At 43.0% G+C, this 25,960-nt stretch overlaps 2 protein-coding genes across 2 annotated transcripts in view; both read right to left on the bottom strand.

The window, feature by feature from the left end:
- The window catches only part of SLC39A5 (solute carrier family 39 member 5), a 34,414-nt gene extending 33,159 nt beyond the window's left edge, over positions 1-1,255 (bottom strand). Inside the window, exon 1 of the mRNA XM_089508365.1 lies at positions 1,029-1,255. The gene's annotated coding sequence lies outside the window, so the exon portion shown is untranslated. The remainder of the gene's footprint in view (positions 1-1,028) is intronic.
- A 9,733-nt stretch (positions 1,256-10,988) lies between these two features.
- Positions 10,989-25,960, bottom strand: part of LOC149322537 (inactive dipeptidyl peptidase 10-like) — a 59,038-nt gene continuing 44,066 nt past the window's right edge. The window contains exons 14-26 of the mRNA XM_089508359.1: positions 25,741-25,832; positions 25,583-25,630; positions 23,637-23,755; positions 22,843-22,890; positions 21,786-21,884; positions 19,503-19,569; positions 18,296-18,490; positions 17,176-17,230; positions 15,216-15,315; positions 14,696-14,754; positions 13,949-14,021; positions 13,607-13,680; positions 10,989-13,459 (exon numbers count right to left, since the gene is read on the bottom strand). Coding sequence (XP_089364485.1) covers positions 13,319-13,459; positions 13,607-13,680; positions 13,949-14,021; positions 14,696-14,754; positions 15,216-15,315; positions 17,176-17,230; positions 18,296-18,490; positions 19,503-19,569; positions 21,786-21,884; positions 22,843-22,890; positions 23,637-23,755; positions 25,583-25,630; positions 25,741-25,832 — 1,170 coding nt within the window. The 3' untranslated portion in view covers positions 10,989-13,318. The remainder of the gene's footprint in view (positions 13,460-13,606; positions 13,681-13,948; positions 14,022-14,695; positions 14,755-15,215; positions 15,316-17,175; positions 17,231-18,295; positions 18,491-19,502; positions 19,570-21,785; positions 21,885-22,842; positions 22,891-23,636; positions 23,756-25,582; positions 25,631-25,740; positions 25,833-25,960) is intronic.

The raw sequence follows: 25,960 nt of genomic DNA, 5'->3' as shown, positions 1-25,960 counted from the left end.
ATAATCCTCCAATTGCCCTGATTTGGCAGAGATAGTCCCAATTAATCCTCTATTGTCCCACTTTTCCAGCTGCTTTTTAAAAGCCCCAGTTTCTCTCTCCTCCTCCCACTTTCCCCTTTGTCCTCAGCTTAGTTCACTTGCTGCAAAGAGCAAAAGTAGTTTGTACTCAACAGGAGAGAGGAGCAGGTGGAATCTTGCCCTTTCCAGGAGGCTCAGGCAAATGTAAACTTCTGTAGCCCCTCCTAGCTTGACTTTTCTTAGTAATAATTTTTGTAGTCTTGACCACACTCTGATGTTACTTGGTCCCTTGTGTCCCAGTTTTCCTCTGTGACATGTCAGAGGCTATGCAACTCTGCAAAAGTAGACCAGTATTATCCACCTTGCAGAGGAGAAGCTAAGAGTCAGAAGCTACTGTCATATTGCAGAATTAATGCAGTTTGACACAGTTTTAACTGTCATGGCATGTGTAGTTTGTCATGGCACTAGAGTACTTTGATTGAGAAGGTTAAATATCTCACACAACTCCACATCCCAGAATTCAATAGCATCGAGCCATGGCAGTTAAGGCAGGGTCAAATTACATTAATTCTGCAGTGTAGATGCAACCAGAAATTTGCCAACATTACTAAGGGAAGTCTCAGGTTTTCATGGCTGGCATCCATAGTTTTTTGTGGGTTTTTTGGGCTGTGTGGCCATGTTCTAGAAGAGTTTCTTCCTGACGTTTTGCCAGCATCTGGCACTGAAGCCAGCCACAGATGCTGGCGAAACATCAGGAAGAAGCTCTTGTAGAACATGGCCACACAGCCCAAAAAAACCACAAGAAACTATACTAAGGGAGTTTGCCATAGAGAGCCATGGTTTTATTCGGGGACTTTCTACTGCAGTTTCTTAACCAGCACTCTCTTTACCTGCACCATCTCTGGATTTTTCATCTCCCTGAGACATAGCTGGAAAGTCATGAAAACAAACAAATGAACAAACTAAATATTATAATAATATAATATTTAAGAAAAACGATTTCCCCTTACCGTGATGCTGTCCAGAAGAAGCTCTGGACTCAGAGCTACCCTCCAGGCCTCAAACCTTCTGAATTTCTGGGTAATGCAGTGTGAGAGTTGATATTCTCTGCTTATTCCAAGTATTTGTCAGGGTCTGGTTTTCCAAAGTCAGGCTGAGCACTAATTAAAAATAGCAGGTTCTCAGCCCAATCATTTTTAATCGTAGAGGAGAAATGCAGCATTCAGGCTTTTTAATAAGGGTGTTTTTGCTCTCACCAGGGCTTTTGAGCAGTCTCAGTGGTAGGTGGATTGTGTTGCATGAACATAGGTGGGGCCTGATCTGTCACCTCCTCTTCTAAAACAACAGGTGGAAACCAGGGAATAGGACTGGATTTTTAGTCATTTCCTAGAAAGTGTTCTTAGGTGGCAGGGAAGGAACAACATATTCCTTTCCTGGTGATGGGAAAGGTATTGTGCAATGAGGTCTTCATGTACACAGACAACTTTTGATCTTGGAGGTCTTAGAAATATTAATGTTGAACATTTGTATAGCAGATTTGCATGCTCTGGATGCTGTATTTATTTGCAGTCCATACAACACAGCCCAGGATGATCAGGTGTCTTAACCGCAAAAGAGGATAAGGCAATGCAAAACGTAGGAGATTCAAGAAAAATGTAAGACATGACCAAATAAAAGCTAAAAACACTAATATAAATATAAATGCATTCTTCTTAGTGATGCTCAAAATGGATGACATTTTGGGATTCTTTTTGGACAGAAGGTTGAAATTAAGGACATGTCTGGAAAAAGGAGGATGTCTGGTTACACTGGGCCAGCCCTACTATTAAGCAGAGTGAAGTGGCTGCTTCAAGCAGCTCATTTGGGGGGTGTTGGTGTCATTAAAGGGCATCAAACTGAATGTTTAAATGTATTATTACTGTGGTTTTACTACCCAAAGGAGGGGAGTGGGGTTTGTCACATTTTCCACTTCTGGTGCCAAAATAGTGCCCAGCCTGGGATGCAAGACAGCTGGTGCTGTGGATTGTATTGGAGTGATATTTTCTGGTCCACCGGAGTCAGCAAAAGGTCTTCAGAAGGACCTTCAGTGTGACTCTAATGTAAGTCAGCATTACTCTACCCCATGTTAGAGATAAGGAGACTGAGGTTGAAACTGGTTTACCAAAGGCCTTCTAGTAAACTGATAATAGAGGTAAGAATCAAATTAGAAATTCTAGATGTGACACTTTGGGCCCTTTGATGTTACACAATTATAACACCATAGTTCCATTTAAACTGCCTTGGCTGTATTGTATATAATCCTGGGATTTGTAGTTTGGAGAGGGACACCTAAGGAGCTCCCCAGCTGAGGACTCTAAAGCCCTCCCTCTCCCCCGCAACTGCCAGTCCCAGGATTTCATAGATGATTCTATTAAAATGGAATCACAGTGCTATAATTATGTACTGTCAAAGCACCTTTCAGTTTGAATCACAAGTCTACAAAGTGCAGTTCCCTGTGGGACCTACAGAGTCCACAGATAGCCCTTTTCTTGGTGTAGTAGTAGTGGTGGTAGCCTTCAGGAATAGCAATTCATTTTTAAAAAGATAACTTGCAAAGTCTTCCTGCAATGCTTTTAAAAAAAGAAAAATGGGAGAACCAGAATCAGTGGGCACATCTTTGTTGTGGTGGTAAGCCATGGTGCCTACAAAGAGTAAAAGCAGTCCTCAAAACCACTTCAGTTGTTCACCTCTCAGTGGCTTACTGAGTATATTTGACACCCAGTACAGTGGTACCCCAGGATACGAATGCGCCGCCTTACGAAATTTCCGGGTTACGAAAAAAATCCATGTAATTAAATGTTTCCGGGTTACGAAGGTTATTCCGGGTTACGAAAAAAAATTTGGTGCTTTTCGGCGCGATTTCACACGAAATCGCGGCTTTCGCTATTAGCGCCTAAGGGCATTTCGGCTAGCGAAAGTTTCCGGGTTACGAAAGCGGCGGCGGAACGAATTACTTTCGTAACCCGGGGTACCACTGTACGCATCATTTTTTAATACTCCCCCTTTGCTTCCCTCCTCGCTTCAACAGCCTTTTCTGGGTCCACAACTCTGACAGCTGGGTGGCAAAAGGAGGGGACTGGCTTTCCCACCCAGCCAGCAGAATCACCAGATCTGGAAGGCAAACCCTTCCCACCATTGCACCAGGTGACATCCCCCCCAGGAGTGTCACCCAGTGTGGTCTGCACCTCTTGCACCCCCTAGTGATGCCCCTGCCATCCCTGACTTAAATTAAGGGAAGGGAAGCTCTGGCTCACTGGCCTCCCTCAGCCTACAAAGCATTTGGATTCAGGCTGTATGCGGCTGGGGGACATCCCCCTCCATCGCCAAGCTTTCACTCCCAGGAGTTGGGGGGATTCCCCATGTGCATTTTGCCTTTCAGCTGAAATGGAAAGAGTCAGGCAAGAGAATCCCACTGTTAACTCCTAACTCAGATTGGTAATAATATAAATGTGTGCATGGGATATTCTCATGTCCAGTCTGAAATCAAAGATAACAAGGACATTCTCCACACTAAGAGAAGCATGGCATGATCTTCCTCTTTTTGCACCAATGGGTAAAAATGAACACCTGGATGTTGTACACTCAAATGATGGCAGAGGAAAAGCAGAGCCCTTCTCTATCCTTGTCTGTGTATAATGCACAGCTCTCATTATCTAATACAAGAAAATTAGCACCCTCAGGCCAGGCCATTTTGAGCTTTCTGATCCCCCAATCCCTATTTATTTATTTATTTATTTATTTATTTATTTATTATATAGACTGATTATATCTCTCTGCATGTCTAATACAAGGAAAACTAAAGAGCATGACTTTTAAAAAAATCCACAAAACATTGGTACAGTGTACATTTTGGCATCTTTAATAGCTTATGTGTGAGAGCCTTTCCCTATAGATATTAGAACTTGGAAGTTATCCATTCTGGTTGATTTAGGCTGGGCAAGCAAAAGAAAGTACAGATGATAGAGCTCAAAATCCCTTGCTGCAAGATGTGGAGAAAGCGGAAGACTTTAAAAGAGGGATTAGCCAAATTAATGAAGGACTCAGTCGATCAGTGGCTCTCATCTGTCTCTGCTAAATGAAGAGCTTGAAATAATTACTTTTGTGGATTACAACTCTCAGAGTCTCTCATAGGCCATGAGAGGAATAAATCAAAAATGTAATTTCTCCAAGTTCTTGTGAAATGTAACCTCCATTTTCAGAAACTGTTTACCTCTGAATACCAGTTGCTCGCTTGGACGGCAGCTGGCATGGCTTCAGTGGCTATTGCATTGAATCCTCACTTATGGGCTTCTCAGAAGCATCTGGCTGACCACTGTTGGAAACAGAATATTAGGCTGGGTGGATCTTGAGTTTTAAATCTGTTCTTATGCCTCTATGGCAGAGGTGGGGAACTTGAAATTTATTGGATTCCAGATTTCCCCAGCCCCAGCCAACATGGCCAAGAACATTTGGAGGACTGTGGATTCACTGCCCTTGATCCAATATATCTCTATGAGGTTGGTTGCATTTCCTGCTTTTTGGGAAAGACGCCGACTGTTAGAGGGGCAGGAATACAGGGTGTTCTTGATAGGCAATTTAGCAAGCCAAGTTGCTTTATTTGGAGAAGTTAATGGTTCACTCAGCCACTCAGAAATTAAGGGAGCTCCTTCCCCTGTCAAACAGGATGTATTAAAGGTCAATTTCTGATTGCAGGGCTTTGCATTGTATTGCTTTTGCATTAGAAAAATCTTGGACATTTATAAATACTGTACTTGGTCTCATTTAAATTAGATTCTTGCAGCCTGGAATTTAAATGATGGTCCATGCGGTTGAATCCTATATGCCCTTCCTGCAGCAAAAAGATTTATACTCCATGATTGGAAAGACAAATACTCACCACCACAGTTCACAGGTCAGAGGATCAACCACTTTATCTCTACATGAATGAGTATCTGACCGAGACTCATTTCAACCAGTTTTTTCTCATATAGTCATCTTAACATTAATGTCTCTCTCTCTCTGGCTTTGCTTTGCGAACGAAGATTCAGGAAGGACTCATCCCGCGCTTTGTACAAGCACGTTGGTGACTAAAAAGGCCAATTCGTAGGTCCGGTTGCAGAAAGCATAGCAGAAAGTCTCCTTGGGTGATGTTTCCAGGTTGCGGTTCTTTCTGCGTTGTCGTTTCTCTTTGAGGCTCGTTCGGCGTGAGCTTTCGAAGAAGGCTGCAGCGTCATGGATAGTGCGTCTCCATGCCTCCCGATGCGAGGCCAGGGAGGACCATTGTTGGTGATCTATCTGGCCAAGCCTGAGATGTTGTTTCAGGGAGTCCTTGTATCTCTTCTTTGAGGCGCCCCTCTTACGCTGACCCATGGCGAGTTCACCGTAGAATACTATTTTGGGGAGGCGATGGTCCTTCATCCAAGAAACATGTCCTGCCCAGCACAGCTGCATCCTCAATAGCATGGCCTCAATGCTGGTGATCCCTGCTTGCTCGAGGACAGCAACATTTGTCACATAGTCAGTCCAGTATATATTTAGAATTGTGCGTAAACAGCGCTGATGAAAGCGTTCAAGGAGTCGTAGGTGTTGGTGATAGGTGACCCATGTTTCAGATCCATAGAGGAGAATAGACAGTACAATGGCTCTATACACACTGATTTTTGTACTTCGCCTCAAGTGTTTGTTACTCCAGACTCTTTTGTGAAGCCTTCCGAATGCGCTATATGCCTTTGCCAGTCTGTGATCGATCTCTTTATCAATCTTGGCGTCTGAGAAGATGATGCTTCCCAGGTAGGTGCCTACAGTGCCTACAGTGATGTGGGGATGGTAGTGTTCTTCCTGGGGTGCTGGCTGGTAGAGAATTTCCGTTTTCTTCAGACTGACTTCCAGCCCAAAGAGCTCTGCAGCTGTTGCAAAGCAAGATGTGAGGCGCTGCAGAGCTGCTTCCATATGGGCAACGAGGGCAGTATCGTCAGCAAAAAGCAGCTCACGGACTAGATAGTTCAGAGTCTTAGTGCGGGCCCTCAGGCGGCTCAAGTTAAACAGGCTACCATCAGTATGGTAGCGTATATAAATGCCGTCTTCTTCTTTGAGATCTGCCGTAGCCCTTTGGAGCATCATGCTGAAGAAGATTGTAAATAAAGTTGGAGCAAGAACACAACCTTGTTTTACACCATTAGTTATTAGAAAGGGCTCTGAGAGAGCATCGCCATATCTGACTTGACCTTGCTGGCCTTCATGTAGCAGGATGATCATTTGGAGGAATTTGGGAGGGCATCCTAGTCGTTTCAGGATCTGCCACAGACCTTTTCTACTCACAGTGTCGAAGGCTTTGGTGAGGTCGACAAATGTTACATAGAGTCCTTTGTTCTGCTCTCTACATTTCTTTTGCAGTTGTCTGAGGGCAAATACCATGTCTGTAGTGCTCCTATTAGCTCTGAAGCCACATTGGCTTTCAGGAAGAAGTTCTTCTGCAATGGCAGGAACTAATCTGTTCAGCAGTATCCTTGCGAGGATTTTTCCAGCAATGGAGAGCAGTGTTATACCTCGGTAGTTCGAGCAATCCGATTTTGCTCCTTTTTTCTTGTACAGGGTGATGATGACTGCATCTCGGAGATCTGATGGCAGTTTGCCTTTTTCCCAGCAACCCACAAGGAGTTTGTGGAGTTTAGCATGGAGTGCATGACCTCCATGTTTCCAAGCTTCAGGTGGAATTCCATCAATCCCGGCAGCCTTGCTGTTTTTCATCTGCTGTATGGCCTTAACGGTTTCTTCCAAAGTGGGAGCTATGTCCAATTCTTTCTTCATCGGTTGTTGTGTCATCTGTTGAATAGCTGAATCTTGGACTACTCACTTGGCACTAAAGAGGCTTTGGAAGTGTTCAGCCCATCGGTCCAGAATGGAAGCTTTATCTGTGATTAGTGTTTGACCATCTGAACTGTATAGGGAGCTTTGGGTCTGATATGTAGGTCCAAACACTGCTTTAAGAGCTTCGTAAAATCCTCTGGAATCACCCAGATCTGCACAACGTTGTGTCTTTTCTGCTAAATTGATCCACCACTTGTTCTGAATGTCTCTGAGTTTTTGTTGGAGTTGACTACATACGAGGCGAAAGGCTGCTTTTCTTACATGGCAGGATGGCTGGGCAAGGTGTGCCTGGTGAGCAGTTCTCTTCTTTGCCAACAGCTCCTGGATCTCTTGGTTGTTTTCATCAAACCAGTCTTGGCTTTTCTTGAGGGAGAACCCTAAGGATTCTTCCGCAGACTGCAGGATGCTGTTTTTGATATGTTGCCAAAGCGCTGTAGGAGAAGAGTCTATAGGGTGGTCTTCTAGTTTTGTTTGCAAATTTGCCTGAAAGTTGTCTCTCATGGCAGTTTGTTGAAGATTGTTAACTTGGAGTCTTCTCTTTAGGATGCCACCCTTCTTAGGTTTAAACTTAAAATGAAGATTTAGTTTACATCTTACGAGGCGATGATCTGTTTGACATTCTGCACTGGGCATCACTTGGGTATGACGGACATCGCAAATATTTCTCTGGTGCACTAGGATGTAGTCAATGAGGTGCCAGTGTTTGGATCTGGGGTGCATCCAGGTTGTCTTCAGGCTGTCTTTCTGCTGAAAGATGGTGTTTGTAATAGTCAGCTGCTGTTCTGCACAAAATTCTAGCAGGAGACATCCGTTATTGTTACAGTTTCCAACACCATGCTTGCCTAAAACACCTTTCCAGGCTTCGAAGTTCTTTCCTACTCTGGCATTGAAGTCACCTAGGATAATGATTTTGTCTTCTGCAGGGACCTTTTGTATAAGGTGGCGTAGGTCTGAGTAGAATTTGTCTTTCTCTGCAGGGTTGGCTTGCATAGTTGGGGCATATATACTGAAGATAAGGGTGAGGCCAGTTCTGTGCACGCTGCGCTCCACCAGAAAAATCCATTGCACAGGCTCGAAGGACACATCCAATCTCCGAAAAAGCCCTGTAGCGATAGGCGAGGGATGAAACGGCAGGTGTAAAGATGCACTGGAAGCCGCAGACCCAACCCTGCATGCAGGCGGTTCAGGACTTTGGTCGCTCGAGACTGACCAGGGATGATAGTCTTGTTCGGCAGCATCCTGAATGACCAAGCAGCCTTTTTTAAGGAGAGAACTGCTTGCTCCATATGGAGAAGGGCCTAGAAAAGGTGGCCTAAAGAAAGCTCATCCCCAACAACCCGGTTGGCTAGCCGCGGCCAACGGGAATCTTCTGATGCAGTCAAACAAAGACAAAGAGACAAAGGCACACACCAGCCTCCAAAGGTGCAAATAGACTAACGCTTGCATGCTGGAACATCAGAACCATGCAAGATTCTGCAGACAGTGGACGTCCTGAGCGTTGTTCTGCTCTAATAGCCCATGAATTGTCACGACTTAACATAGACATTAATGTATATGCACAGTATATGGCTGTATCTTATTTACTGACCCCCTTTTTTCTCTTTCCTCCTTCCTTTTTTCTATCTGTGATTAAAATTATACACTAGCATCCTGTTCATTAATTGGGATAGTGTAAGTCACATGCTCTCCGTCTCGGGAGAAGGCAATGGCAAACCTCCTCTGAACAAATCTTGTCAAGAAACCCCCATTATAGGTTCTCCTTAGGGTTGTCATATGTTGGAAATGAGTTAAAACACACAACAACCAAGTGCTGTGGCTCCATCCTACAAAATCCTGGGATCTGTAGTTTTACAATCTCTTTAACCTTCTCTGCCAAAGAGTGCTGTTGCCTCACAAAACTACAAATCCAAGGGTTCTGTAGGATGGAGCCATGGCAGTTACAGTGGCATGAGAGTGCGTTATTTCTACAGTGTAGATGCACCCTGAGTTTACAAGACCTGAGCGAGGCTGCTGGTGACTGAGGCTCATAATGGTCTCTTATTCATCAGGCCAACATATGTTGAAACCAGCTTGATGGCAAATAACAACAGTAAATAGCTGAATGTCTGATATACAGTTCCAGAAAGGGTGGCGGGGTGGGGGGGAAGGATGTTTGGGAATAGGGAGAAAAGTGAGCTGGTTTCCCAGATCTGTTTGGTAATATGTGCATAAATTCTGTGTGATTACTATTTATTTACTTGTACCCATACTACAGTGTGATTATTGGTTACCAACTGGCAAGAAGCTAACTACAAATGTCATTGCTCCCCTGATGAGGGAAATGATTTTATACAACATCAGAGGTAAAAACATTAGCAATCCCACTTTGTTGTAGAAAAGCCAAGGGTAGACAGTTTGGATGTGGGTGGGTATAAACAGGACTTCAAGCCAAAATTAAATCTTGTGTTGACAGATCCCCATCTCCACCCCAAAATTAACATTCAGATATGAAATGATGATTTAAGAATTTATGTGAGAATGTCCCGAGTTCCATCCCCTCTACAATATATATTACAAAGCAAATGGTACTTTTAAAACAAATGTAACTTTTCTCCATTCCTAAATTTTAAGTGCATTAACTTCTGAGAATATTTGGTACCAAGAGCAGAAAATGTGAATATTTTTAAAGCAAGTTGGGGTTGCAGCTGAAGCTCTTTCACTATTTTTTGCTTATTTGAAAATGTCAAAAACAGTGAAAGAAAAAGCCTGGCATGCTTTGGGAGAATGTCATAAGAGACCTCACTGTTGTGTTGTTTCCTCCAATTAATTAATCTAGTTAATATTTATTTGACATAAGCTTTCCACTGCCACTGACCAGCCATGGCATGGGACTCTTGAATTACATTTGGTTTGGCAAATCACGTTTTTTGCATGCTGGTTCCAAACCATTTATTGACAAAGAAATTTAAAGGAATATTTCCTCCGAATCAACAGTTTTAACACCATATTGGCTGAAGCTGTTGTTGAAGAAATATAATAGTCCACAGAGCTCAAATGAAACTATCCAATTGTGAAATAATTTTGGAAGCTTGTCTTTTAAAGACTATATTGAACAGTTGGTGGGTTGGCGAATGCCACTTGATCATCATGAGTGATTTTTGAGTCACTTGGAAAACACTGCTACAGCCTTTGACACAGATCTTATGACAAAATTATTTAACCATTACAAGCATATATTAAATTATGCTACACCAAAGGAGGAGAAAAGCTCTCCCTTTCTTGATGGCATAGTTATGTATATGATGATTTATAAGACAAAGATTAAAGCCAAGGTCCTATGGTCTTTCTTTCCCCTTCCTATTACAGTCCTCCATGGCACCAAAAACCTGGGGCCTTTTCACACTACACAGTTATAGTTCCATGATTCCACTTTGAGTGCCATGTTTCCATCCTATGTAATCGTGGGATCTGCAGTTTAGTGAAGGGGTCATTTATGTGAACCCTCGACCAAATAACTCCTCTGATGCCTCTGACCAAACTACAAACACCAGGATTCAACAGGATGCTGCCATGGTAGTTCAAGTGGAATCATATTGCTATAACTGTGCAGTGTGGAAGGGCCCCTAGATTTAGCCTTTAAATCCTGCTTTTTGTATCCTAGTTCTCATGCACCTTGATGAAATGCAAAAGAAATGTAATGATGGCCTTAGTGTGCAAAGGCTCATCACAATTCTTTTGCCAAAGAGAGAGCATACCTATCAGCTTGTAAATGTAATGTGTTCAAGTGGAGAAGTGCCCACATTTAGCTGTCATTGAAGCCCAGTTTGCACCTCTGTAGATATAATTTCAACTGTTGACTACCATACACTTGATAACTGGTAGCTGAACAGGTGAAATTGCCCAACTAAAAAGCATTGAGATACTATGAAGATTGATAGCATGAACCCCAGTGGATCAAACCAATTTTCATTCACTCCTGCATCCTGTTTTTATTAAGGGGAAGCAAAAAGAGGCCAGGGAGAAAGAGAACAGCACACAAGCAGGCACAAAAAGACAAAAAGTCTAGCACTGAAAGGAAGAAAGTTTAATCAATGTTTGCATGTGGTTGGCACATTTGGGAGCATCCATTCCTCATGAACTGGAAAAGTAATACCAACTGAATATTTCCAATACCAATTGAAAATTAGTTAACAGATTTTTCAGGCTTGGAGAATTACAAAGATAGATGTAGCTTTTCCTGCCACTCTTTCCAACAGTGGGTGAACAGAAACCACTGCAAAGACCATGAGCAGGACATTTAAGTCATAGTTCTGCCTGTGGGGTTACCTCTGCACTTCAGTTGTTGTATGCATGTTTGTGCACATAGTTGCAAATATGCAGGACTGGGAGTTTGAAGGACAAGAACCACACAGAAATGAGTTGAAAGCCTGTTACCTCTTTATTAGCTACAGTGTTTATGAATGCTGTTACCCTGTGGCCAGGGACTGTGGAGTGACAAACCAGATAATCATTGCTTTGAAAATTAAACAAGATCAGTGTGGAAGGTGCAAAACAGTTTTGCTATGTTCTCGAATAGCTCTTCCACACACATTTAGGTTGAAAATGTGAGGGTTGATTCCTGGAGGAAGCTCAAAGGCATGCACATGGAGAAAAAGAAGGGGAAAAAAAGGTGCAAGGGGTATGCTGATTTCAGGAAAGACCAACTGCAGCAGACCTTTCTTTCCCATTGACCCCTCCTCAGGTCTGAGCACAACGAAAGTTAGCTGTGATCAGATGCAATGGAGAAATGGGCTCCTATACTTTTAACAGTGTTGCTGCAACCTGGAAATCCTGCAAATTATAACCCAAGAAACAGCACCTGCTGATAGGTGTCTTTGCTATATAACTATTAAAAAGTACACAATCCTGCCTGCCACATTGAATCGCTGTAGTTCCACTGCAGGAGTCAGCACATGTAAGAGACACTATGCAGAGATAATAGGTATCTGGGCAGGGGTTGGGTAGAGGGATTCCAATAAAGCCAGTCTGTTCTGGGGAACTTGATGGAAGTGCAAATATTATGTCCAAATAACTGCCTTTTTAAACAAACTCCATAACTAGTAAAATACTATGCAGCTATTTTAAAGAATGATTCTTAAAAAGCTACTGTGGAAAAACTGAAAGATATTTCTCTGCTGACTTCCTTGGATTTGAACTGTAAGCAGAATGAGAGATGATGTTTGCAAGTACCTCTCAGGTGAAAAATCTGTCAGCTTATTGTGTGTGCATTTGTGGATGCATGCAGGTGGCTGTCTCTCTTGTTCTCTCTGAGAATGATGGGGGAAGAACGGCATCTATAGCTCACTGAGATATAAATTGGACAATATTACCTTAGGTTTTTTCCAGCCTCTTTGTCAGGTGGGAATTCCAGGTGTTGCTGCTTCTTTAGGTGCTGGAAGGTGCCTATCTGTCTAAACACCCAGAAGGGTCAAGGGTCGCTGGAGCTCTACTGAAGTCCTGCTCGATGGACCTGGGAGTGGCAAATACAAGGCTTCAGCAGCCTGAGGAGGAGTCTGGATATCAAACAAGCTGCCTGGGTGACAGCTCAAAGAAGCAACTATTGAAACAACCCAGCACAGCATGGCCCACGTATCCCCCACTGTCTTGCTATTTTTCCTCTAAGAGCAACCTGTCACACAAATAAAACTTTTCCTTGTATAAAGTGGTGGGATGTTTATTTGTTTTGTGTTCCAGGCTGCTGTTTAAAGCACAGCAGAACAGTCAGAAAGGGAAGGGAGGTTGGCAACCTTACTACCCCTTGAGTATGGGACACACAATTCAAGAAGAGAAGAATATTCCTTAAGGTTCTTGGCAGACCTAGTCCATAAATGCAAGACAAAAAGAGCTAAGGAAAATTCTCTGTTTTTAGGCATTTGGTGATCATGTATATTCAGTGCTGAGAAAAAGAGGGCAGGGAATCTTGAACAAGTGAACCATAACTCCCTGCCCAGAAAAGCTAATTTTTGCAAAAGCATGATAGCAGGAATGTGAGTATATTTGCATAAACGTGCATACGTTATATAATTTGTTCTGTTTCTGCTACTCATCTGGTTGAACAAAAGAATGGAAAGAGCAGATTGTGAAAGTGGGGGGAAATCCCAGACATCCCTTGACCTCTAGACATTCTGATTAGATATTCTGATTTCCTCTGGCTCTGGGATTTTCCACCGGCATGTATGCAAACAACAGGGGCTAGAAACTTGTTATTATTTTTTTTTAATTTGAAAGTGGAGATGTGCTGGATGCTTTATTTCTATAAGCAGTGTCCAATTGTGTGCTTTAACACAGTACCCACAGGGTGGTGGCCCTGATATGTGCAAAGTGCTATCAAGACTTGTCAGCACAGCAGAGAAAAAGCCATGGAAGATTGGCACTGGTTGTCCTGTATTGGAAATCACTATGAGTCCTCGTCTTCCTCAGCTAGCAGATGAAGATTCCTTGGATCCTCAAAGCAGCTCTGAAAGAAGGAGGAGAGGGTCTGGCGAAGGTGGCGTTGGTTGTGATCCAAAAAGAACATGTGGCCTTCATCTGGGTAGATCTGGGGAAAAGACACATCTATGGTTAGGGAACAAAACCCGAGTAAGCCCTATGGTTGCACCCCAGAGCTTCCCACTACTCACAGGAGTGGGGTGAGCATGATAAGGAGTTTCCTATTGCACAAAATCTGCTCCCTCTTTCCCAGTACCTGAGTGGTGTAGTTGGAGCCTGCAGCAAGCAGCTGGATGAGAAGTTCAGCTGTATGTTGGAAATGAACTGTGGCTGCCGGAACAAAGAAGGGGAACATGAGTTGATTAACCCAACAAGGTGTGTCTGCAGAGTGGGGTTAATCAGCTTTGCCCTTCCACAAAGAAAAACAGAGAAGCAGTTGCCTAGAGTTACTTATATCATTCATTCATATGTCCCTCTATTGCCCAAACATGCCACACATATAGCTCCCTGCAATCTTGGAGACACCAATATTGGCACAGTTCCATCCGCTGGAGAAACCTTTGTTTGTTTTGGGTAAGTAAGCAAAAAAAGTCCTCACCATCTCCAGTTCCATGCACAAGCAGGAATTTTCTATCCTTGAGGCGGGCAGCTTCCTCCAAGACAGAGGCCACCTGCGAAAAAGGGAACCATAAAAGAAAAAGTAAGCACTGCCTCTCACTTTTGGCTCTGCTCCCAGGGGGGCTTAAGAGCAGCCTGACATGATGCAACAGTTAAAAACTTTCCCATCATTTCAACTCTATAGAGGGAAATGTCCCCTTGCTTCATGGCTGCAGAGTCAGGCTGCTCTTGAGTGCACAGGAGCAGAAGAGAGGGCAAGAATAAAAAAGGAGTTGAATCTGGAGCTTGGACCTATTTTGCCCCTCTCTCAGTTGATGGGATCGTATTTTTTAGGAGGGTCCCATGTCCATAAGGAGAAGGCAGGGATCAAGTGTAGGTGATGTCCAGGTCAAGTTGTTGATGGGGAAATTTAGCAAAAAACAATACACTATCTAAATGTTCACAGTGCAAATAATTTAGGATTAATGTCTCCAACAAGACAAGAAGCAAATGGCATTCTCACAGCTTGGAGATGAAAGGGTGCCATTAGCTTCATACCATCTTGGCTGCCCGACATTGTTGCAGAGGAAATGTAGACTAGATAAGAGGCATTCAAATTGCGGTCAGGAGATGAGGCCTGCCTATTCCGATCTCATCCAGAAGGCAAAAGCAGCAAATGGGGAGGAGGGAAGGAGAAGAGGAGGGACCAAGAAAATGAAGATTTCCTTGGATGTCCATTTTTCCATACCGTATAGGCTGCATCTTCCCAGGCTGGCATTCCAAGGTAGCGTTCAGAAAAGGTGGCAGCTATGGCAACAAATAGAAGGGAGGGGTTTTTCAGAGCAGCCTCCTTCAGTAATCAGTGATCACAGGGGCTGAGCCCTACAGTGAGGGAGAGCTAGAGAACTTCTGACTTTGGACTGAATGGTCTTATGGAGACCACCCCCCTTCAATGGCAATGTATATTCCTCCTGTTCATTCCACTGAGTGGTACATTAGATGTCTGACCATTAATTCCTAACCATATGGCACTGCTATATCGTCAGGCTCTCAAGGCTTGGCTCTCCCATCCCTTGTCAATGGATCCCAGCCAATCAAAGATTTTGCTACTTCATCATCCCCCCATTTCTCACTAGAATAGTAAAGTAGTAGGATTTAAAGAGGTGTTTTTTCTTTACTCCATTGGGCTATCTTGATTCAGAATTCCAACTCATTTTTTTTTTTAAAAAAAAAAGTCAATTAAAACATGTGTCTCAGCTGTGGCTTACCATGGAAACGGAAACTGGTGATGGGTGCCACTGTTGCTCCACACTTAAAGAGGTCCTCTGCTGCTGCCAGGAGCTTCAGTGCCAAAAAGCCTCCATAGGCCTGAAAAAGGGGAGGGGGGATTATTAGTGTGCTTGAAATTTTAAAAACATTTTCAAAATGGAATGGCATACATGTTCTCAAATTAAAGCCACAGTTTCTTTCTTTAGGTGCTCTCGTTTGCCCAGTATGGCTGTTTTGTCCCAGGCAGGAATCTCAGCTGAGCAAAGTTGCAGGTAAACCAAAAGGATCCAGCTGGAGGTTTGCGTTCTGGCAAGGTAAGGCCAAGCAAGGCAAAGTTCAGATTTTGGCAAGGCCAAGCAAAACAAAACAAGGCAAAGTTTAGGTTCTGGATAGCACCTTGGATAGCTCCATGTAAGGGTCAGGTTCCAGCAAGGAATGAGGCTCCTATGTTGTTCCAGCAATAGACAATCCATAAAAGAAACCTGGAGCCCATTCACACTGGAAAATTATGCCAGTTTGATACCACTTTGAATGACATGGTTCCATCCATGTGCAATTGAGGGTGGGGCCTTTGGACTCCTCAGCCAGAGAGCTCTTCTGACCAAATTACCTAAGGATTCCTTAGTTGTTTGCCGTTGCAGTTGAAGTGGTCTCAAACTCTGTAGTGTGAAAGGGTCCTTATACAGCTGTTCCTCTGTATCTGCTGATTCTTTATCCATGGATTCACCCATCCATAGCTTGAAAATATTTTTAAAAATATATAAATTCCAAAAAGCAAACATTTATTTTGCCATTTTACATAAGGAATACCATTTTATTATGCCACTGTATTTAACGTGACTTGAGCATCCACAGATTTTGTTATCCATGGGGGAGGTGTCCTGGAAACAAACCCCAGTAAGATACCAAGGGCCCGAAATATAGGCTTCTTTTCAGTCCCAGTCTGGATGGTTAGCTCTGTCTTCATTAGAAGAAGCCTTTTCCAGTTTCAGGAGCCAGGCTGGTTTCAAGAGCAATGCCTTAAGGTAGTGAAGGTGGAGAGGTCATGCCTTCTTAAGACCTTTGAATTGGAATTCTCAGACTCTTCACACTGGGTATATGGTAGCCAAATATGGCCCTGAGATGGACCAATTTCTGAGAAAGTGGGGTCCATGGCGGTTGATATCAAAGCAACTCCCTCTACCTCCTTAATATTTCCTCCAAATCCATGAGCCCATGAACCTCCAGAGGATGAGTAGCATGATCTCATGGAAGCAGTAATCTGTTTTCAGTGCTATTTTTTGAATATAGCAAATAGCAGGGTCCAAATTAACTATTTGTTCTCCAGCTCCTTGCTCCCACAAAAATTTGAAACAGGGGTGAAAAGACAGCACTTTTGAGTGGAGATAATTCTTATGAACCTTGAAGGGAATGTTCCCCCAATCCAGGAAATAAACCCAGTTTATTCGGATTTGTAGGAGCATATACACTTCAGTTCCTTATTAAGGCTTCAGGTTCAACTCTTTTTCAGCCTTTGATGGAATGAGGAACTGGGAATCAGTGAACGACTTACACTTCCAAAGGAAACAGGGATTTGCATCTTAGCAATATGGTGGTAGAACAAGTCCCCAAGTAAACACTCTGCATCACTGGTCCTGGCATTGAAATTTGGCTTTTAAGTTAAGTTGGGATGGGCAACTCTGGGTCTTTAGACATTTTTAGTGCCGGGTCCCCATGTCCCCACTGTCTGAAGAAGTTTATTGTAGGTAAGATGAGCTTCCCAGTCCCAGAATTTGTCCTGGGATAGGGATGAGGGAACTCCCCAGATATGGTTGGACAGCAAATTGAGGCAGCCCTAGCTAATAAAAGCATTGTGAGGAATGCTAGGAGTTGTAGTCCAACAATACCTGGAAGGTTGTCTCATTCCCACCACTGCTGTGGAGACAATACAGGAACAGACTTCTCAGTGATGAGATTTACCTTTCCATAGACTGCTGTGCTCCTCTGATCCACATAGGGAAGCTGCAAAAGCCACCTGTGGGGTACAAGCAACATCAGGGGCTTTGTTAGTGCAACCCACTGCGGCCCCTGTTGTAGCCCACCACCTATCATGGTTCTTCTTCCCACACTCAGATTTTCCACATGCCATCCAAAAGGTTAACTGTCTGCCACACTGTCCCATTCTGCTAAATAAAAGGCTAGGAAATGTGAGTTTCTCTTATATTGATCTTTGGAAAGGCGGGCTAGAAATAAATTATTATTATTATTATTATTATTATTATTATTATTATTATTATTATTATATTGTTGGACCACAACTCCCATATCCCCTTACTATTGATGGCGCTGGTGAGGGATGATGGCAAGAAAGTTCAGTGATAAAGACATGTCCTCCTAATACCTTTAGCCCATCTTTATTTATTTTTTTAAATTTCTTGGTGTAAAAGTGCAGCAAAACAATGTGCACAAAGGCACACTTTCTCTCTCCCTCTCCTCACATCACAAGAGCTCCTTGCCCAACTCCTTCCAGTCTTATCTGCCCACTTCTGTATTAAATGCTTTAAAACACTTCACCAGGGTGGATAACCCTGGTGCTAGAAAAGAAAGCTGCAGGGCAATATAGGAAAACAAAGCTATATTATGGAGATGAAAGTGTGGACCTGTGGATAGTGTTGGACCCCTATTCTCATCGGCCCCAGACAGCATAGCCAAATTTGAGGAGAGCTGTTGTTTGACAATATCTGGAGGACCACACACTCTCCATCTGCAAGGTTTTACAAATAAATAGCCAGATTCCAGGTCCAAGCCCAAATCACACCCTTTGAATTGGGTCCTTTCTTGCCAAAAGTGTCATCTTCTACCCAACTTCCCCCCTTTTTTTTGTACTGCAGATTTGTGAACCATAAGAAGTAAAATAGTATGGGCCGAGTTTAAGAATAAGATAATTGCCCAGTCACCAGTACAGAAAAGGTTTGACAATTCCACCTTTCCCATGCCTCAGGGTGGCACATAGGTCCCATGGAATAGAACTATCAGCCTGTGGCTAACTCAAGTGTGTGCAGCATGCAAACAGTACCCAAGGAGAGTCAGACAGACTTACTTCATCAAAGCTACATGGTCTTTCATATCCAAGGAGCCCAAATGGTGACTGATCTCATGCAAGAGCTTGAGCCCTTGGTTTCCAGAGCCTCGGCCATCAAACTGAACCACCACAGCGCCCAAACTGCTGGAGAGGACAGTATCCCAGTCAAGATGGAACTCCTCAGTGGCCTCATGTCCTCCTAGGACCTCTGGCCTGTAAAATGTGCAGTCAGAGGCTAAGTCAGTCATTGATATTTCTACACCTGAAATAGCAATTAAGAATATACACACACCCATCACAGGCTGGATCTTTTATTTTTAATTTTACTTTTGCAGAGATGGACACTGGAGACAGCAAACTATTTAATTAAATTATATATATTGTTTTGAACTGTGCCATTTGAGGGGAAACTGGAATGAGGTGCCTCTTGTTTCCACATGTGTGGCAATCCTGTTGAGCTCAATAGTAAAGCACCAAAGTAATTTTTTCCCCCTGTGTCTTCAGATGTTGAGTGTCTGATGAGGTCAAATGGAGGGTTTTATTCTGTTACAAGTATCACTCATGTTTGCAGGGGCAGGAGGAACATGTTTTGAGTTTAACCATATTTTCTTGAATGGGAAGTTTGCCACTCCAACCCATTTAAATTGAACATCTTTGGTGTACTCTGACTGACTCTGGAATTCTTTCCTAGCTCACACTATCTAAGATTATTATTTCACTGGTGAGATATAGATTAGCCCTTCAAATATTGATCAGCTGCTGCTCCCACCATCATGACTCACCACTCACCAGGCTGGCTGAGGCTGAGGAAATGGAGTCCAGAGATCTCTGTTCCCCAGTGCCATTTTAGTTGGGTTTAGTCAGTCCTAAACCAACAAGCCAAACTAAGTATTATCAAAACTGGAGGCTGTGTAGGCTATCATCTGGTGTTTGGGTGGTGGTGGTGGTGGTAGTGGCTGCATTCAAACCTACAATCTGGTTGTCCCCATCACAGCAAGAGTGGCAAGCCAGATCTACCGATTCATATTTCCTAGACGCTTTGTTTAAAGCACAGCTCCCAGGTTCTCATCATTGGTTATAATGGCTTGATCTTCTGGGAGGTGAACCCCAAAACATCTGGATATACTAAGTCCCCCCCCACATTCCACAATTTAAACCCTGAGATTACTTGGACTTTTTCTATAAGATCAGTCATGGGAGATGGAAAGTCAGAAGAGGCACTCACAGCATCAGCAGCAATGGACAGAAGGTGCACTGATGTGGCAGTGGCAAAGTCACACGCACTGGCAGATCTGGGTTGTAGAAGGAAAGAGGAAAAGAACAGTGATGTTGAGTAGATGGTCACCCCCTAAGCTTGTACCAACCCAGCTTTATCCTCATGCTGTCTTAAGAGCCAGCTCAAGATATTTTGCTGCCTGAGGCAAAGAACAAGATAATGCTTCCCCCAACATTTTTGCAAAAGCCAAATACACTGGCAGCTGGACCTTGTTTCTGTTGGAATAGTAACAAGCTCTGTACTTGAGTCATTATAGGGTTAATGACCATTAATGGAGAGCTACTGAGAATACAGATGACCTTCAGCTGTATACTGTATGTATAGCTCTAATCCACTTTTGAGCCTTCATAAGGCTAGCTTTAGTTGTGAGTCTTCCTCTCCCTCTTTTATTCACTCTATTCTCAGCCTTCTTTTATGTTGTATTTGTGTTATTTGCTTCAATATAGTTTGTTTTATTTGCTATTTGTTATTGTGCTTGCCATTATCACTATGGTTTATTTTGTACCCTTTGTATATATAACTTTTGTTATATACATTGTTTGTTATTCTTTTAAACAAATATAGATAAAGCTTATTTAGAATCATTATAGTACCCTTTGTTTTTCATCTCTTCAAATCCATTGTTTCAACAGTTTCAACAGTGTCCTCCACTGCACATGTAAGGCAGCAGGCTAGCGCACAGGGTGGAGGGCAACATGTATGGATTGTAGGTCACTCCCCTTTGCTGTTGTCTTCCAGCATCAGTCACTTGAGGCAATTGCCTCACTGTGGAGCTGTTGTTTGTATCTCTTGCACATTCCCATGCATCTGTGCTGCTGCTGCTGCCTTAGGACCTTTGACTACTGCGGAACAACTTTGTGACCCTGTAATTTGCACTGTCAGTTCCAGTTTCAGTTGTGGCCAACCTCAGTACTGTACCACTCAGTTCAGGGGTGGGCAAAGTGCAGCCCATGGGCTGCATGTGGCCCCTGAGGGCCCTTTTATGAGTGCCCAGGGGTCAAATATAAATCTGTCTGCCTGTCTATCAATTGATCAATAGCTGTAAAATGCCCCAAAATGACTTCTAGGGGACGTGGAGAGCATTTCCATCACTTATGGCCACCCCCTGCACCCTCCTAGGAGTCAACACAAATGTTTGCAAAACTGTTATACAAAAAAATTTTTGTCTCAAAATTACCCAAATTGCCCTGTAGGGCACAGAATGCCCTAGAGGGTGAGAATGCCCTTTTTGTAGCCTAAATGGTGTTGCAGGGGCATTTGGAGGCAAAAACATGATTTTCTAAGAGCGAGTATGGTGGGGGAATGCACTCCACAAGGTCTCATAGGGAGCTAATGCGATATCTACTGGGCAAACTCTACTGGGCAACTGTGAAACAGTAGGGATCTCATTAGCCCCTTATGAGATCGGGGTGGGGGCCACCATATTCACTTTTATAACATAGGTCAAGTATTTTCTTTCCCATGGTTGCCCACCTCTGTTTTAGTTCAATTATGGTTAAGGCCCTATGAATACTAACCCTCAACAGACCAATGAAGCTGCCCTGGCATGACTTCCAGCTGTTAACCTTTGTCAATACTTTGTGTTCCTACACAGCCATTTCTCTGCCAATAAAGACAAAGCTGCATATCCATCTTACAAGTGCAATCCTAGGGATGTTCACTTGGATGTAAAACAGGTTATCCGTTTCCTTTCCTGTCCCAAGATGGATTTCTTGAAAGAATAAATTTAAGTTTTTCTTCTTTCTTTTACCTCACTAAAGCATCCTGAGTATTTTCTCCTGTTTCTACCACAAGCTGATATTGCACTGGCTTGGATGCACTCTGCTTAATACAAGTTCTAAATATCCCTACACTTTTAATATAAAAAGGAGGAAGCAAAGGGGAGGGGGTTAAAAAAGGGTGGCAGCACCTTTAAGATTATTTTTTAAAAAAACATTTGTTTGAGGGTTCATGGAAATAAACCCACTTCTTTGGATTGAGTGGTATTAAGGTCTTGGGCACAAAGCACAGAGATTAACCATGGGCTGATGAGTTTAATTAACCTCATTAGCCCAAGAAAAAACTGCACTTTTAACCTGTCCAGTAACAACAGTTCTTTAGGCAGAGTACATACCATGAAATTCATCCATACTCTTTCCAATTTGAAGGGCTTGAAATAGTGGGGTGTGGGTGTGCCTCTCTCTTTCTGTGTGTTTTTTTCCTGGGGGGGGGGAGCAATACTTGCATTCTCACCATAGCCAGCTAGTCGGTAGGACCGGAATTCCACTGATGGCATCTCCTTATGCAGAAGGCCATCTTGCAAAGATTGGTTCTCTTCCAGGAGAAGGAAGTCTGTGGTCAGTTGGGAGGAATGACAGGCAACAAGAAAGAGAAAAAGAGAGACTGAGATGATTACAAATAGGTTTAGTGACAGCTTGGAACCTTCTTCCAAAAGGTATTTGTGGATGGTAATCTTTTAAAATCTGTCCTTCTAGACAAGAAATAGATTTAGTGTGAAATAGAAATAGTAAATGGAACTCATTGCCTTTAGGCTATTTAGGCCCAATATATGGCTAGCCTGTAAATCAGAATGGTTTAGGCCTAGCACATGTCCTTTATTACAGTGGACCTTCCAAACATGGGGGATCCATGCCAGACCCCCCCCCCCCACCATGTATGGGAAAAACCTCCTATGCTGGAATCCTATGGATTCCTATGGTGGTGTGCTCCTGTGTGTGGTAGTGCACGTGCACTTGCGGCGCCCATAACATTTTGCCCATTGGGGCTTGCTGTCCGCATGAGCTCAAGTACACAGATAGCAAGCCCATGTATGGTGCAGGCAGACTGTATAAGGCATGTTCCTGTTTTGAAGGTTGGAAAACTTTTGCTTTTATATAGACTGAATAAGATGCAAAAATCCCCTGTATTTTGGGGTGTGAGCCCTTCAAAAAGACAGAAATATGTGCACCATGTCATTCAGGAACGTGGATTATAAGTTAATTTTACTGAGAGACATATGGCTAAATTAACTGAAATTATTACTTTTATTTGTTATTTAGGTGGAAGACAATACTTCCTGATTATCAACTCTGCAAATTATTAATTTTGATTGTCCCTTATTTCTGTTTTGAAATCTGGCAACACTAGAATGGTTAGTCATACTCCACACATTAATGTATCACATTTCACCATATATCCAGGTCATTTTTACTACCAGCCATCAAGGTTGACCTCAAACACCACTTGGAAGAGACATCACTATTTAAGAAGAAGGGAGGGAGGTCCTTCTTGCTTCAGTCTTGATACATACCATGGGGGTTAGCTGTGCAGTGAACAGAGACTTGAGGAATTCCAGGCCCTATTGAAAGTTGGAGGTGGGGGGAAGAGAGGAGGAGAAAACTCAGATCAGTATACAAACTGTAGGTCAGATATGCTCATCTATACATCTCATCTTTTCCAGCCACTATGGTCAATAGTGGTTCAATGAATGGGACCCACATTCCTTATTTCTGTCTTATGGGGAGTAGGATCTGCATCCCCCCACCTCCTAACTGTAGCCTAAAACTGGCCATGCTGGTTAGAGGTGATGCTGGAAGCTATAGTCCAAAAATGTAACTCTCCTAAGCATTTTCCACCCTTCAAGTATATCTGCACAGCCTGCCTTGATCCTTGCCCTGGACTGCCATATACAGCTGAATAAACAGACCTTTGTGTGTATGTCCATCTAAGTATGCTCATAAGTACAATCATGCAGTGCAGAAGATGTGGCTTGCATTACTCCTGTTTTCTTCTGAAGATGCTATGATCTCTTCCAAATCTGAGGATTCCTTAAAATTATTACAGAGGCAAGACTGTATTATTACAGAGGCAATGAAATCATTACAGAGGCATGTGCAATGTGCATCCCATTTTCAGATTTGCCTAATAATATTGATGTGCCACGTATGATGTATCAAATGTCAGCTCTCTAACTCTTTTGGAAGTTCATTAACCATTCTGATATTCCTTGTGGTCTATCAAAACCACTACAGAAATAAGATATCAATGTATGATTCAGCATATGCATGTATGCTGGTAAAATACCCCTTCCTTGCAGAAACCTACCTTTGCAGAACAGTATAAAACAGCCCTTCCTGGGGCTGAAACTGACATCTACAAAGGAGCAGCCAGGCCGCAAGCCGCAGGTCACACAGGTACGGTTGAAGGAGCTGTCCAGGTCCACACTGCCCAGGAAGAAGAAGCAGAGGAGAAAAGGAATCCACATCAAAACAACCTTTCCTTAACAGAAACCCTTCCATGGGCTGTCTGGATCCCAAAGACACCTCATCACCTTCCTCATTGCCAGCAGTCAGCAATCTATTGAAATGGATGCAGTGCTGGAAAACTGAGTCTGGATGCAGGAAATACAGGTTCCCAATGAATCTGACCACCAACATGTTTGTATGGTGCCACTTCTCTTGGTTCCTTTAAATCCCACCTCAACTCCTCTTTTCTTTTAAGCCTTTGGTTCAACCAAAGGCTCCTTTGTGCAACCAAAGGCTCCTTTGTGCAACCAAAACAGTGACATGTCCTTCTCCAGTTTATCCCTGCCTCTCCTCCCTTTTGTTTATGTTGTATTGAAGTTTAGATTGTAAATTCCCTGGGGCAGGAAACTCCTCTTGCACTACATAAAGTGCCACTAAATGAATGAATAATCAGACTAAATGAATGAGTAATTTAAGACCCCCTAGGCAGCATTCCAGATTGCATGGTTTTAGGCCAGTGTGAATGCAAGTATTCTGCAATATGCATTTAGGCATGCTGACATTAAGAAGGGTTTGATTTTCCTCATTGCAGAATATTTACAACTTCCTTTTGGCATTCAAAGTGAAAGCATAAGGATCAGAATGCCCTCCAGCATTCCTTCTCTTTGTACATAAACAGGAGTATAGTGGGGCAGGGCTTACATGTGTGGCTTGCAGCTTCTTTCACATGTTCATTCTGGGCACCCAAAGAGGCTGAATTTAAGTCTGAATATTTCAGTCTGAATCTGATTTGGGATAAAATGGTTAGACTGGGCTGGAGGAAGGTATGATATATTAGGATGTAATTCCCTTATAATGCAACAGGTGTCCACACATTATCATTTACTTTATGTGTAACATAATATGTTTCCTCCTCTGATGCAAAGGCTGTTTCTTGATAACAACCGCACATCAGAATCACACAAGGGAGGACTAAAGACATAATTTCCTCATATGCAAGCAAGGCAAGTGATTAGTGATCAAATCTCATTTAGCCATGAGCCAACTAGGTGGCCTTAGGCAAGGCACTAATGCTCCAGCTTCAGTTTTCCTATCTGCAAAATGAGAATAAGCCATAGATTTTTATTTCATGTGGTACAGTGGACCCTTGTTATATGCTGGGGTTTTGTTCCAAGATCCCCTGTGTATAACAAAATCCGTGTATACTCAAGTCCCATTAAATATAATGACATAGCAAAATGATGTCCCTTATAAAAAATGGAAAATCAAGGTTTGATATTTGAAATTTATACTTTTTTTGAACATTTTCAAACCGTGTATGCTTGAATCCGTGTATAAGAAATCAGTGTATAAGAAGGGCCGACTGTATTTGTAAGGATTACTGAGAGACTTTGTCAAGTGTTTGGAATCTTGAAATTGTTCATGCTTAACAGTGAATTAATTCTTCCAGTGTTACAATGTATGTACCCAAAACATCTCCATCCATACCCACAGGATAGTATCTGCAGGCATGGGGAAACTCAAATGTTTGCAAAGTTTTTCTTTTTAATTTAGGGCAGGGTAGAAACCAAGCAATCAGGAAAGAATCAAAGAGTCCAATGGGGACTCTATATGGTTAGGGCACATGGATGGCTGACTGTCCAGGGGCAGGATAATGGAATGGAACATTCTCAAGGAATGCATAGCTGGTTGCTTGGCTGAACTATTGGACAGAAACACTCTACTCCCCAGCATTTTGCTGTCACTCCATTCATGTGCTGTATGAATTCTAAGCTCAAGTCATACGATAAAAGCCAGTGAACTCACCTGTACAAATGTCTAGCACTGGGCCTCTCTTCTGAACTCAGGAAATATCTAGGAACAAGAATAAGGTCAGCCAGATCCTCTTTTTGCCACCAACCTTGATCTAGAGGAGCTGATCCAAAGCAGCGAGAGAACAGATCATAGTCTCAGTAAGTACTCACAGGTGCCTGTTGTTCTCATCATAGGCCAGGATTCTGGTGACATCCCAGTTCCCAGAGGTCAGGAGGCGCACGCTGCTCTCCTTGCGGCTGGTCTGGTGATGGTGAAGTAAAGGAATTTGAGACTTTGCAGTGTGTGCTCTCCAGAAAATGTGGGTTATGTGGGAGAAGTTGTTGCCACACTCTTATTCTTTTTTTAAAAAAACTGGCTCTGTTCCTATGT

This window comes from Sceloporus occidentalis, unplaced genomic scaffold, assembly GCF_023333645.1.
Source record: "Sceloporus occidentalis isolate IW3139 unplaced genomic scaffold, rSceOcc1.0.p SCAF_1, whole genome shotgun sequence".
In the NCBI taxonomy this organism is placed as follows: Eukaryota; Metazoa; Chordata; class Lepidosauria; order Squamata; family Phrynosomatidae; genus Sceloporus; species Sceloporus occidentalis.
Note: the sequence above shows the minus strand (reverse complement) of the source record. Positions and strands in the feature narration are given on the sequence as shown.